We start from the raw sequence: 14,779 nt of genomic DNA, 5'->3' as shown, positions 1-14,779 counted from the left end.
GTCTCACCACCACCACAGAACTCACATTGACTGACCACCACATCACCTGCATCTCCAAAGAGGGTAAGTCAGAACTCACCACGGCCCAAACCGGAACTTCCCCCATCCAAGATGGTGTAAAGTCATGAGTTACAATGGTCCGCCACCCTTGACACCAACAAACCCAGCCCCACGGGCCACCTGGAGGCAGACACCCGCAATTTCAATGAATGGTTCCTCAAATGTGCCAACGAAGTCGCCCCAGCCAGAAAGTCCAACACCTGGAAAGCCAACGCTCAAGCCCCCTAGTTTTCCCCCAAGCTCAAGGCATGCAAGAGGGAATGCAAGCAACTAGAAAGAGGTTGGAGACTTAGAAAAAACCCTCAGACCGCACCATCTTCAAAAGAATGCTCAAATTGTACCACCTCCACCTCAAAGAAACGAAAAAGAACACCCTACACAGCCGCCTCGAAGCCAGCAACAACCACTCGAAGTAACTCTTCAAAATCATCAAAGAGTTTGCCTACCCTGCCAACACCTTCCAACCACAAACACCTTCCAACCCTCACAGATCCTCTGCGATGCCCTTGCCAACTTCTTCCATGACAAAATTACCACCATATATAGCAACTTCCTCCCACAACCCACAAGCATCGACTTCCTCTGTTCTATCCAGACGACACCTCCAGCAACATTATCACAGAGTGGAAACAGCTGACCTGCCAGGAGACAGCAGCCCTCATGAACTCCTCCCACTCCAGCTCCCCCAATGACCCCTGCCCTCACCACGCCTACAACCTAAGCCAGAGCAAGATCAGCAGCATCCTTACCCCCATCCTCAACAGCTCTTTCAACACTGCCACCATCCCCCAGATCTGGAAACAAGCCGAGGTCAAACCTCTCCTAGAAGAACCGACAAAGGACCCCAACGAACTTAAGAACTACCGTCCAATCTCTCTGTTCTCTTTCCTGGCAAAAGTCTTAGAAAAAGCCATCAACCGTCAACTCGCAGATCACCTGGAAAGGCTCTAACTCCTGGACTGATCCCAAGTTGGATTCCGAGTGGGCTGACGACATCAGATCCCTCTTTGACGGGGGAGAGAAAGCAGCCATGATCCTCCTCGACCTCTCTGATGCATTCCACATGGTCTCGCACCACACCCTCATGACTAGACTCCACCTACTGGAAATCCGTAGCAACACCCTCAAATGGAACCATGGCTTTCTCACACGACGCACCCATTTGATCAACCTCCCTTCCTTCACATCAAAACCCAGGAACATCATCTGCAGCATTCAACAGGGGTCCTCCCTCACCCTACACTTTTCAAAACATACATGTCCCCGCTGGCAGGAATCATACAAACCTATAGACTCAAGATCTTTTCCTACACCGACGTCATGCAACTAATAATCTCCCTTTCGGAAGAACACTCCACCGCCAGATCCAACTTCAACAGTGCTATGGCCAACATTGTGGAGTGGATGAAGTCCAACTGCCTCAAACTCAACGCAAACAAAACCAAAGTTATCATCTTCAGTAACAATCCCTCCCCCTAGGACGACTTCTGGTTGACGACCACAATGGGTACTCCCCCTACCCCGACTGACCACGCCTGCAACCTCGGCATCATCATTGATAATTCAAACAGCAGATAAACCCAGAGACCTCATCATGTTTCCACATCCTTCACATGGATCCCTGTCAGACACAGGAAAACCTTCACACAGACCCTCCTGGCCAGCCGCCTCAACTACGGCAATGCCCTCTTCACCGTACTCCCTGCCCAGCTCCTCTAACGCCTGCAAACCATTCAGAACATCACAACTAGGATCATCCTGGACCTCTCAAGGCGAGCCAGCATCACGCCCCAAATCAAAAACCTTCACTGGACCGTCTTCTCCCACATTGCTGCCAAAGAATGGAATGACCTCCCTTCACTTCACCTCTGCACCACTCCTACCTTTACTGTCGTCAGAAGGGAACTCAAGACCTGGCTTTTCAACCTGTAATTACCCTAAAGGTAGCACACCCACCCACTCGAGCACCTGGATACCCCTTGGGATGATAAGCTGCACTTTATAAATACCAATGATTGATTGACTGATTAGCTAAAAGGATTGTGCAGTTAATGTGGGCTATGATCACTACGACTTTCTAGTTTTACACTCTTAAACTGAAGATTGTCATACCACAGAGTCTGGACAGCTCTGACTAGCCATTTATGGCCCAAGGGATTTGTGGACTGTCCGGCCCTTACAGATCACATCTGTTAATTAGACTGCCCAAGAGGAGCTTTGCAAGTGATGCATACTCAGCATGCAGCCTCATCAGTTGTGAACTGACCTTACAGCCATATGCTGTAGAATCTTGTTGCTCCCAAAGGTGTCAAAGAATGTGGGCAGCAGCCATTGCGGTTATTTATTGAAATCCACCATCTTCTTCAGTGAATTCGAAGTCTCTAATTTCTTATAGGGCCATAGCTCGTACGAGCAGTGGGCTTATCCCACTACACAGTTGTTTTCTACCACTTAAGTTAGTCACCCCTGTGGGCACCCATATAGTGCCCAGTGCCCTTGCTGTACTTTTGTAGTATTTTACTACTTTTTGCACATAATACATAACTGCTGTTAATTTTCTGATCATTATGTAAATAGAATTTCCAATTGCTTTTACAAGGAGCGTATGCACTTAGGCAGTTCGAAGGCAAAATTGTGTCAACTGTGAATACACTGCTCTGCAAACGAGTCTGTATTGCTTGCTGCTGGCAGGCTGGATGTGAAGGGTTCCTTGAAGTTGTATTACCATTGTTCTGATGCAAAGAAACAGAAATGTTTCTCATCTAAATGTTTGAATATTTATTGAAGGTGATTGTGAAGGGTAGGTGTTAATCAAAAGGGTTGCTTATTTTCCCCTCCCTTCCACCTCCATCTCTGTTGCTTCTTTCCTCGAGCTAACAGCATTAAAGCAGAGAGGGTGTGGGGTAACAGCCATTGTGACCAACTGTGGGGCTGAGGAACCAGGTTTGAGTCTCGGGGTTGGGTCAGCATCCTGTGATTCCGGACAAATCACCTAATCTCCCCCCGCCTACAAAAAATTAATGTGTCCTTGTGTAATGCAACTGGAGTTCAGGTAAATCGCTTTATAAAATTGCAAAAAAGAAAAAATACATTACACTAGGACACGGATAGACAGCATGTGCTATCTCTTTCCTGCTGGTGTCGAGTTCATTATCCCACCTCTCATGACACACAAAAAAGGGCTAGGGCGTTGCTGGGGCTGGACACTTCATAAGGCTTTTTTCCATGACTTACAGCGATGCTGAACAGTATATGTGCTGCTATACAACATGGCTAAAAGACATTCACATTGACAATGCCAGCAGAGTTATTCGAAGTCAGGGAGCACTGTGATTATCCAACCAAGCCCCTTGGACAAAGCAGGGACCAGGTTTTTGACTAGGGCTAGAAGCAGATGGGCAGACTGCAACTATGTGAAGATGGGAGGCATTTGAGTATACCAGTCATACAGTCAATGGCTCTGCCCCTGCTACTCCATCCTGTGAGCAAAGTATATGTGGACTACTGGGAACAGTAATTCCCTCACTTTATGGCTACTGTTTCCGTCATTAAAAACAAAAATGAATAGCCACCAAAACACAGGCACAAACCTCACTTTTCTTCTTCTCTGCCCTTAATTTTTCATCTTGGTGTGGAATCTAATCCCCTTTCTATCTTTAAGGGTCTTTTCTTGGCATCTTTTTACAAAAGTGACAATCCTTCATGGAATAGAGCACAACACAAACTTGTCAGAAGCATATTTCTTTCTCCCATAAAAATGGTACTAAACGAAATGAAATGCATTCAAGCAGGAAAACACCTGCAGAATGAGTGAAAAGGGCTTTGCTGACTTTTCAGATGTAAAAAAACATTGAATAAAAGCAGAAAAAGCGTATTTGGAGAGAAATGTCTTCGACATAAACAAGTGTGAAAACATCCAATGTTTCCAGGATTCTACTAGCACAAGCTGGAATAAAATGATGCTGTAAGGCAACTCTCGGTAAAGGTATTATGGGTAGGGGAGCCTATTGAAGCCATAAAGAAGCAGCATGCCTCTTTTTAAAATGTCTTAGAATGTTAGCCTATCAGAATGTACTTTTATTTGTTATTTAGACATGGAGACAGTAATATGTGTTATATGTGCTGAAATGTAGTTTTTTTTGGTTTTAAAAATAGTCAAAATCTTCTGTGATATGCTTTTGGAGCATGCTCTGCAACATTTGAATGTACTGGACTCATACATTGATATACATTGATATGAAGTGTGCTCCCACACACTGGGAAATTATTATAATGTTTATACAGGGAGTGCAGAATTATTAGGCAAATGAGTATTTTGACCACATCATCCTCTTTATGCATGTTGTCTTACTCCAAGCTGTATAGGCTCGAAAGCCTACTACCAATTAAGCATATTAGGTGATGTGCATCTCTGTAATGAGAAGGGGTGTGGTCTAATGACATCAACACCCTATATCAGGTGTGCATAATTATTAGGCAACTTCCTTTCCTTTGGCAAAATGGGTCAAAAGAAGGACTTGACAGGCTCAGAAAAGTCAAAAATAGTGAGATATCTTGCAGAGGGATGCAGCACTCTTAAAATTGCAAAGCTTCTGAAGCGTGATCATCGAACAATCAAGCGTTTCATTCAAAATAGTCAACAGGGTCGCAAGAAGCGTGTGGAAAAACCAAGGCGCAAAATAACTGCCCATGAACTGAGAAAAGTCAAGAGTGCAGCTGCCACGATGCCACTTGCCACCAGTTTGGCCATATTTCAGAGCTGCAACATCACTGGAGTGCCCAAAAGCACAAGGTGTGCAATACTCAGAGACATGGCCAAGGTAAGAAAGGCTGAAAGACGACCACCACTGAACAAGACACACAAGCTGAAATGTCAAGACTGGGCCAAGAAATATCTCAAGACTGATTTTTCTAAGGTTTTATGGACTGATGAAATGAGAGTGAGTCTTGATGGGCCGGATGGATGGGCCCGTGGCTGGATTGGTAAAGGGCAGAAAGCTCCAGTCCGACTCAGATGCCAGCAAGGTGGAGGTGGAGTACTGGTTTGGGCTGGTATCATCAAAGATGAGCTTGTGGGGCCTTTTCGGGTTGAGGATGGAGTCAAGCTCAACTCCCAGTCCTACTGCCAGTTCCTGGAAGACACCTTCTTCAAGCAGTGGTACAGGAAGAAGTCTGCATCCTTCAAGAAAAACATGATTTTCATGCAGGACAATGCTCCATCACACGCGTCCAAGTACTCCACAGCGTGGCTGGCAAGAAAGGGTATAAAAGAAGGAAATCTAATGACATGGCCTCCTTGTTCACCTGATCTGAACCCCATTGAGAACCTGTGGTCCATCATCAAATGTGAGATTTACAAGGAGGGAAAACAGTACACCTCTCTGAACAGTGTCTGGGAGGCTGTGGTTGCTGCTGCACGCAATGTTGATGGTGAACAGATCAAAACACTGACAGAATCCATGGATGGCAGGCTTTTGAGTGTCCTTGCAAAGAAAGGTGGCTATATTGGTCACTGATTTGTTTTTGTTTTGTTTTTGAATGTCAGAAATGTATATTTGTGAATGTTGAGATGTTATATTGGTTTCACTGGTAATGATAAATAATTGAAATGGGTATATATTTTTTTTTGTTAAGTTGCCTAATAATTATGCACAGTGATAGTCACCTGCACACACAGATATCCCCCTAACATAGCTAAAACTAAAAACAAACTAAAAACTACTTCCAAAAATATTCAGTTTTGATATTAATGAGTTTTTTGGGTTCATTGAGAACATGGTTGTTGTTCAATAATAAAATTAATCCTCAAAAATACAACTTGCCTAATAATTCTGCACTCCCTGTAGTATTAATGAATATCCTATGCTACAGAACCACACTTATTACCATGCACGTGCGCCCACTTTCTCCTGACATAAAGTCACAAGCACAGACAAGTTATTGATAGTATTTGCATGCACATTACAAATTATACACACTTCACGGGCACAATCACAACTGATCTGTCTGGCAAACACTAAGTGGCACCGAGACACAAGGAGCTTCATAATATAGAGGCAGTACCTTTTCTCCCATGTGTCCTGTTCTCCCTCGGTCTCCTACAGCTCCGGGATAGCCCTGCAAAATGAGGGAAAGTTTTCTTCAGTGAAATTAGATTACAGAATGTACGTTTGTGATGTGGTAATTAAAATGGTGAATTTTTAAATCCGCTTGGGAGAATGGGAAGGCTGACCACTGGAGAGAACTGACTTGAGCTGACCATACTACCTCTTGGCAACAATCCAGTGACACTGATCTTACATCGGCCACTATACTGCATCCTGCTACAATTATAACAAACATGTTTTCATAGCCTTTCAGAAACGTTTGAGTGGCAAAAGCACAGTTCAATAGGAAAATAATTCCAGATTCAAAAAATTATGTTGCACCAAAATGTCAAGGGAAATGTATCTAACAGTGTTACCATGATGGATGTCACTTTCTAAATACTTAGGGACCAGGTTGCTCATACTTCTATGAGCCATATTGCCTGATTTAAATACAATTTTATATTTCTTGGGGAGGCAGTGAAGTGCCCTTCCAGGTGAGGAGACATGGAGATGTGAGATATGGAGAGACTCCTAACAAGTTTCACTGCAGCACTATGCACCCTCTTCAGACTACAGATTTGCTATGCAGGAATATCTGCATACAGTGAGGTGCCACAGTATAACCCTGTGTTGACAGTGGAAACTACAACTATAGTTCTCAGCCAAAAGTTTTCCTCCTCTTGCATGTCTCAAAGCTATGTCTAAAGATATCAGCCTTCGAGTTAGTGGCTACTTTAGCTATCTTGTAGCAGCAAAAGATGATACATTGAGCTTTTAGATTATTATGCTGGATGCTGTTATTGGCCATCCCCACCACAAATCCAAAGAGAACTAAATAAAGGGCATCAATGGTGCTCTTATCTTTGGAGAACCTGATGTAAGCCTGAACATTTTTGATGCAAGATTGGATGAGGGTGGGCTGGTTGGCAAAGACGCTAAAAAGTGATGCAAAGTAAATACTGCACAAAACAGATGACAGAAGGGAGCACGGAGGGACCTCATAGGTGACAGGTATTGTAGGAAGCTGGACCAGTGTGTGATGGACACCTATGGTGTTACACCTTATACTGGGTTCAGGCAAACCCCAATTAGATAGTGTTACATTGTCTAAACAGCCTGGGCTCTCTAGTGGTAGCTGTGGTAAGCAGCCAAGACCTATCTAGAAGGCATGTGAAGTACTTGAAATGTCACTGTAGTCACACAGTAACTTCTCACACATGACAGGAACCAAACAGTGTTGCAAAACAAAAGGTACTTAACTATAGGCACACTAAACTATGCCACCATTGGTATACCTCCCTCTGGAGGTATGTACACAAAAGATATACACAGGTAAGTAACCAGGAAAAGCATAAAGTAACAAAGTGCCCTATAGGTGGGTGGGGGCCAAACCATATACTAAAAAAATAGAATGAAAAAAGGTGTCCCCCACTAATGTATGGAGTAGTTAGGCAAGTGCTGGAAGAGAGTGGAACCCCAAAAGGTAAGTACCTAGAAGATCCCAAGAGGCTTGGTGCAGAGAGGTAAGTTACCCGGTTTTCTCATAGGGTAACATGGGGACGTTGTTGTTGAAAATGCAGAAGCAGGACAGGACCAGTGGAACCCAAGGATGGATTCCAGATGACGAGGACCTGCAAAAGAAGGGGATAGAGTCCAGTTCATGCAGGAGTGTCCAGGTGGGGCAGGAGCCAATGCCCACACCTCTGTAGCTGAGATCTGGGTCTACGGTGATGGATGAAGTCCAGCGCTTTGTCCAGGAGCTGCAGAGGAGTCCCTGAAGTCACCTATCAGCTGTCTCCCGACGGTCGCTGGATTGCAGATGGGTCAGGATGGCTACCATCAAGCAAATGCATGAGGAGCTGTTGGATGTTTTGCAGAGCTGTGGAGGACCAGTAAGGTCCTGTGGACTCGACCCTTGGAGGGGAGTCCAGGCTGGCCCTTAGAAGACAGGAGAGCCACCAGAAGCAAGCCACTGGCAGAACGCACGGTAAGTCACAGTGAGTCCCAGTCAGCACACCTGAAGAGGAGTCCCAAGTCGTTGGAGCAGCAGAGAAGAGACTGTGTTCGCAGAGGTTGCGTGCTAGAGGCCGGAGCTACTTGGAACTCAAAGATCCCTCGGAGCAGGAGCCAACAAGCCTTGGTTTGTGCAACATTCATGGTGCACATGGATTCTGTCCCAGTGGCAGAGGCAAGGGCTTACTGTATCTCACGTTGGAAGGAAGGCATAGAGCACCAAGGGGATGCCTCAGAACCACCACCTGTGTTGGAGAATCTTCACAGATCTGCAGGACAGAAGATCCCACTAGCCGGATGTCATTGCCTTAGGTGCCTGTGGATGCAGGGAGTGACTCCTTCACTCCAAGGGAGATTCCTTCTTGCTTCTTTGGTGCAGCTGAAGTATTGCCGACCTCAGAGGATGCACAGTCATGGAAATGCTGCAGTTGCTGACAGGAGCCTCAGAAACAATGTTGCAAGGAGAAGTCTTCTCATGCACTGCAGTCTTGCTTGGTTCCTGTGTTGCCCAGCAGCATTTCTGGAGGCCAGGAGCAGAAGATGTCTGCCAGGAGCAGAAGATGTCTTTGCAGAGGAGTCCTGGTGGAGACTTGCAAGACGAATCTGGTGACCCACCCTCAAGGAAGTCAATAAATAACCCCAAAAGGGGATTTAGTCACTCTCTAGAGTGACCACCTATCAGGAGTGGTCTCTGACATAGGCTATGTGGCTCACCCAGTCAGGTGCTCTGAGAGGCCTCTGCCCATCATGGTTTCAAGATGGCAGAACCAAGTGGCTACCTGTAGGAGCTCTGAGCACCACCCTAGGGGTGGAGCTTGACAGGGGCATGGACACTCCCCTTTCCTTCACATGTTTCGTGCCAGTGCAGGGAACAGTAGACGGGTGCAAACTGGATTATGCAAGGAGGGCACCATTGTGCACTTCAAAGCAGGCCGGTGGTGCAGGGGCGCTACCCCTCTCAACCCAGTAACACCTATTTCAAAGGATAGGAGGATGCACTCTTCTCCTAAGGGAAATTCTTTGTTCAGCTGTCCCCTGCTTGAGCTGGTCAAGCAGCAGAAGGGCAGAATCTTGTCTGAGGGATTGAAGCAGGGCGGGCTACCCGCATACCCTGGAAGACTGGTAGAGCCAGAACCGGGGGATCCTCTAAGGAAACCCCAGAGTGCATGGAATCATGCCATTAATACTGGAATCATTACTGGGGTATCATTCTGACATGTTTGATACCAGGTTCGGAGTTATCATTTTGTAGCTGGACCACAGGTAGTGACCAGCACATGGCTAAAATGGCTTCTCCACACTTACGAAGTCCAAGGAATTGGGACTGGTGTTCGTAGCTCATGCAGGGGTGCCCACACACACACCTGCACCTTGCCCTTTGGGCTGAAAGGGCCTATCATACGGTTAACTTACAGTGACCTGGTGTAATGACCAGCAGTGAAAGGGTGCATGCACCTGTTCATGCAGGCTGCAGTGGCAGGCCTGCAGACAGTTTCCATGGGCTCCCATGGGTGACAAAATACATGCTGCAGCCCATAGGGACTCCTGGTGTACCAATGCCCTGGGTACCTAAGTACCATCTATCAGAGACTTACAGGGGTATATCAATATGCCAATTGAGGGGTGTAAGAAGTATCAAGACAATCAAATTTAGAGGAGAGGGCACAATCACAAGATTCCTAATTAGCAGGATCCCATTGAAAACCATCTAAGCACACTGACATCTGGCGAAAAGTGGGGGTAACCATGGCAGAAAGAAGGGACTTTCCTACAGGTATTTCTTTGACCCAGAACCTTTGTTGAGACCTATATTCCGGAAAGGAGTGGCACCACAGTAAGGTGTTCTCATGAGCAGTTGCCAATGCAGACAGCCTATCCGAAAGGATAAGGGTCAAATACACCCAAGAGGTCCAACATAGCTGACAGGCAGCCTGGACCCTCTTGACCATCTTTAGAAAGATGTCTCAAAAGCAGTGCCTGCCAAAGGATTTATGGGGCCTTGGACAAGACATGTTTGGACAACCGCTTTTAAGAATACCACTGAATGCTTACTCATTTTCAGAGAATTCAAGTCTTGTGCTGCCAGACAACATTGAATTAGACATTAACCTTTCTCACATGGGGGGACACAAAAACACTGAATATTTAATGTGGCCAGTGTCCACTAGCAAATGGTAATCTGACAGTGCCAGAAAGGCTGGTCTGATAGGTCAGTGTGTCCTGGTGGGTCAATGTTTATTGCTGATTTCCCTGATATCAACACAAACATAGCCTGCAGCAAGCACAAATGCATGCAGACACCCATACCATGGATAACATCTGTGCAGCGTGTCTTTACATGTTCAAAAGTGCCCAAATATGCAAATGTGTGTCACATTTTTAACTATTTGATTTGTTAATGGGGACCACTTTTGTCTTGCTACCCGGGCCTATTTTCTGTCGCAGTCCAACCCTGTGTGGAATCAAACCTGTTACTTCACTTGTGGGAAAAGCAAAGTAAGGTTAACTTGGTGAATCTTTAGTGATTTGGAACAAATACACCACTGTTTCAAACAGGAACGTTTATGAATTAAGTTGTGCTTAAGCAATTCACATTACATGAAATTACATTATATTCTCACAGTATGTTATTCACAATAATTATTTAAAAAAATGTTTTAAACAATGTTAGAATTCACCGTTAAAAATACAAATTTGTCCCTTTTACGATCAGTTTGTCTCATCAATTAAAATGTTATGAATTCATTGGATTACTGATAACAAAGAAAATAGTTTTGGATGAAGATAATACGCACCACTATGGATGGATGCATCTGCCACAGAAACTATATATGTAACATACTTGTAACACCTTACGCTTAGTTTTTTGAAGGGTAGCACTTGTTTTTTATATATTGTGTATAGGTATAGGGAGAATTGCATAAAAATATGCTTGAAATTGTAGATTTAATTGATTCACGGAGTTTCACCATCCATCGGGTTAAATTGGATATATTATAATTTTCTTCTTGATTCTCTTCCCTGCCTTGTTCCCTCCTCTCCTCTTTCAATACGTACACTTCTCTGGCTTGAAACTGCAAGCTGACTCTGCGAAGTTAGTGAAACGAGAGGGTGTGTGATAGAAATGGGGTCTTTAGTTGGCAGTGGTTTGCACCCTGCCCAAGTAGGGACCCTCACTCCAGTCAGGGTAAGGGAGCCACAGAGGTAAGATAACACTGCTCACCCCCTGGTAGCTAGACACAAGCAGTCAGGCTTATCTCAGAGGCAATGTGCACTGTATTTGTGTACACACACACACACACACACACATGCACACACACACACACACACACACACACACACACAGTAACAGTGAAAAGGCCACAAAAGCACTTCACGCCAGTTTAGAAAAATAGCCAATATTTATCCGAGTGAAGCAAGACCAAAACAACAAAAGTCCAACATACACAAGCAAAGATATGAATATTTGTAAAGATTAAATCTCAGTAAAGCACTTAGAAACACAATAGCTCCAACTGGGGCTATCACAACGTCTTTGATGGAGTCACTCTCAAAAGTCTGATGCCACTCCTGTGGGAGTGCAGGCCAATCACGGAGTTGCACGGACCCCAGGCACTGTACCTTTTAAAACTATGAGGAAACAAAGACGTTGCATGGAGTCAGGGAAGTGAGGCGTTGCTGGAGCTGGTGTGGCGTCAGTTTCTTACTGCTACCGGGGAGCTGACGTGTCAGTTCCTTATGATCCAGTGGGGTTGATGAATCCAACAGGTCAAGCTGCAAGGCGTCAACTTCACGGAGATACATCGCAGGTGCTGTGGCAGAGTCGGGTTTCCCATATGTTGGGGACACGGCACTCAGGACTCATGCTGTGGCAGAACTTTGGAAGCACTGTAGCGGCATCGGGCCTGTGGCATCAGTCATGGTCGTTGCACTCAGCGGGACCACTTCTCTGGTACAGGCAGCGGCGTGGAGTTGGACAGCAGAAGCCGCTCTGGAGTCAATGTACTTGGTTTCTTCTTGGTTACACAAGGACTCATTCCAAAGGGCCTAGGAACTGGGTTTGGCACCACTTGGTGAGTTAGGACTCTCAGCAAGACAGCCCAAGTGCTGGCAGATGAAGTCTTTGATCTCCCTGAGACCTCCAACAGGAAGCAAGCTCAGTCCAAGTCATTGGAGAACCTTTGGAAGCAGGATGAACAAAGCAAAGTCCAGTCCTTTCACTACCTGAACAGAAGTAGCAAGCAGCAGGCCAGCATAGCAAAGCAACAGGCAGAGCGACAGTCCCACCTACAGCACCTAGCTCTTCTTCCTGGAAGAATGTCCTCAGTCCATAAGGATTCTAAAGTTATGGTCTCAGAAGTCCAGTACTTATACTCATTTCTGCCTTTGAAATAGGCAAACTTCAAAGGAAAGTCTTTGTAGTGCATAAGACCCAACCTTTCCTGCCTTAGCCCCAGACACACTCCACGGGGTTGTAGACTGCTTTGTGTAAGGACAGGCACAGCCATATTCAGGTGCAAGTGCCTGCTCCTCCCACCACTCTAGCCCAGGAGGATACATCAGGATAGTTAGGGCGCACCACAGCTCCTTTTGTGTGACTGTCTAGAGTGAATTCGCAAACACCCCAACTATCATCCTGAACCGTATGTGTTTTCGACAGCTAGACAGAGGCACAGAATGGTTAAGCATGAAAATGGGCACTTTCTAAAAGTGGTATTTTCCAACTTACAATTTAAAAAACAACTTCACCTAAAGATGTATTTTGAAATTGTGTGTTCAAAGACCCCAAACTCCATTTCTCTATCTGCTCCCAATGGGAATTTACACTTGGAAGATATTTCAAGGCAATCCTCATGTTAACCTATGGGAGAGATAGGCCTTGCAATAGAGAAAATCGAATTGAGCAGTATTTCCCTTTCAGGACATGTAAAACACACCAGTACATGTCCTATCTTTTAAATACACTGCACCCCACCCACGGGGATGCCTTGGGCCTACCTTAGGGTGACTTACATGTAGTAAACGAGAAGGTGTGGGCCTGGGAAGTGGGTGCACTTGCCAGGTCGAACTGGCAGATTAAACTGCACACATAGACACTGCAGTGGCAGGTCTGAGACATGTCTACAGGGCTACTCCTGTGGGTGCCACAATCAGTGCTGCAGGCCCACTAGTAGCATTTGATTTACAGGCCCTGGGCACACATGGTGCACAATACTAGGGACATACTAGCAAATTAAATACGATAATCATGGATAAACCAATCACAAATATAATTTAGTCAGAGAGCACTTGCCCTTTAGCACTGGTCAGGATTGGTAAAGTGCCCAGAGTCTTAAAGCCAACAAAAACAGGTCAGAAAAGATAAGAGGTAGAAGGCAAAATGTTTGGGAATGACCCTACAAAAAGGGCAAAGTCCAACAATGTGTAAGATTGGAGTAGGAGTGAGAGACAAAGAGAGCACTAAAGCGAGAAGAGGTAGAAAGAAAGGTGATATCGGAAAAGAAGACAGAATGATGAGTTAGCCAGAAAGAAAGATATAGCGAAGTATACAGAGGAGGAGGTTAGTGAAGAAAGAGGTAGTTTTCTAGGTAAGATTTTAGAGCGAGGTAGAAAGAGAGATGTATAGAAAAGAAGGGAGCGAGAGGAAGTGTGGTTGGGTTGCTGAGGGGTAAAGTAGAGAGGGAAAGTAAAAAGGGATAAGAGATTGATTTAGGCAGGTTGAGACAGGAGGTAATGGGAAAGTATATTGAGGAAAAGGCAGAGAAAGAGGTGAGGAAGAAGAGAAAACTAGGAAGAATTATAGACAGCCAGGTAGTCACACAGAGAGAATGATAGAAAGTGAAGGTTAGACAGTGAGATGAGAAGCAGAGATAAAAGAGACTGATGAGGTACAGAAAGAGGTAAAGTGATACAGAAGTAGGGAAAAAGTTGTAAGCTACAGAGTGGTGAGCCAGGTGAAAATGAAGATAATTAAATTAGGTTGAGAGATGTACAAAGAGAGAAGTAGAATAAGAGATAAGTTAACAGGGGTGAGTTGAAATAGATACAGGATACATTTAGAAATAAGAGAGAGAGGGTGAGGAGGAGAAAGTTGTGAGGCAGACCGAGAGGTAGCAGTAGAGAGATGCAATTGTCAGATATAGAAATAAGAAGACACAGTGAAAGATCATGTAAAGGGAATTTACTGAAGTAGAAGAGACATTGCAGACAGAAATAAGGGAGAAAGTAAAAATGGAAAAAGAGTCTGAGATAGAAAAAGGAGTAAGATAGTCAGTAAGGTGAGGTACAGGGAACAGGAAGAAAGAGAGGGGCAAGTGGGAGCAAATTAATAGTGAGGTAAATTGAGAGGTTAGGTAGGGAGAGGGTGGGTAGGGCGGGTAGAGAAGAGGTTGTGAAAGAAAAACAAAGTTGAGAGACTAGAAAGAGGAGTGTAGTGAACGGTGATGTAGAGGAAGGGCTGAAATGAAGGAATGAAGTTTGAGAAAAGTGTGGTTCAGAAAAATGGAATCAGACCCCGAGAGGTGAGATAAACAGAGAGGTGAACTTGAGAGAAATAAAGGAGATGGAGGAAAATATATAAATAGGTGAGATGGAAACAAAGCAGTGAGGTACATGAA

At 45.0% G+C, this 14,779-nt stretch overlaps 1 protein-coding gene across 2 annotated transcripts in view; it reads right to left on the bottom strand.

Annotated features, from left to right (window-relative positions):
• The window catches only part of LOC138301234 (collagen alpha-1(II) chain-like), a 1,268,735-nt gene that overhangs the window by 518,778 nt on the left and 735,178 nt on the right, over nucleotides 1-14,779 (bottom strand). For both annotated transcript variants that reach the window (XM_069241494.1, XM_069241495.1), the window contains exon 36: nucleotides 6,124-6,177. In XM_069241494.1, coding sequence (XP_069097595.1) covers nucleotides 6,124-6,177 — 54 coding nt within the window. The remainder of the gene's footprint in view (nucleotides 1-6,123; nucleotides 6,178-14,779) is intronic.

Source organism: Pleurodeles waltl, chromosome 6, assembly GCF_031143425.1.
Source record: "Pleurodeles waltl isolate 20211129_DDA chromosome 6, aPleWal1.hap1.20221129, whole genome shotgun sequence".
Classification (NCBI taxonomy): Eukaryota; Metazoa; Chordata; class Amphibia; order Caudata; family Salamandridae; genus Pleurodeles; species Pleurodeles waltl.
The sequence above is the reverse complement of the archived record's forward strand: the minus strand, read 5'-3'. Positions and strand labels throughout refer to the sequence as shown.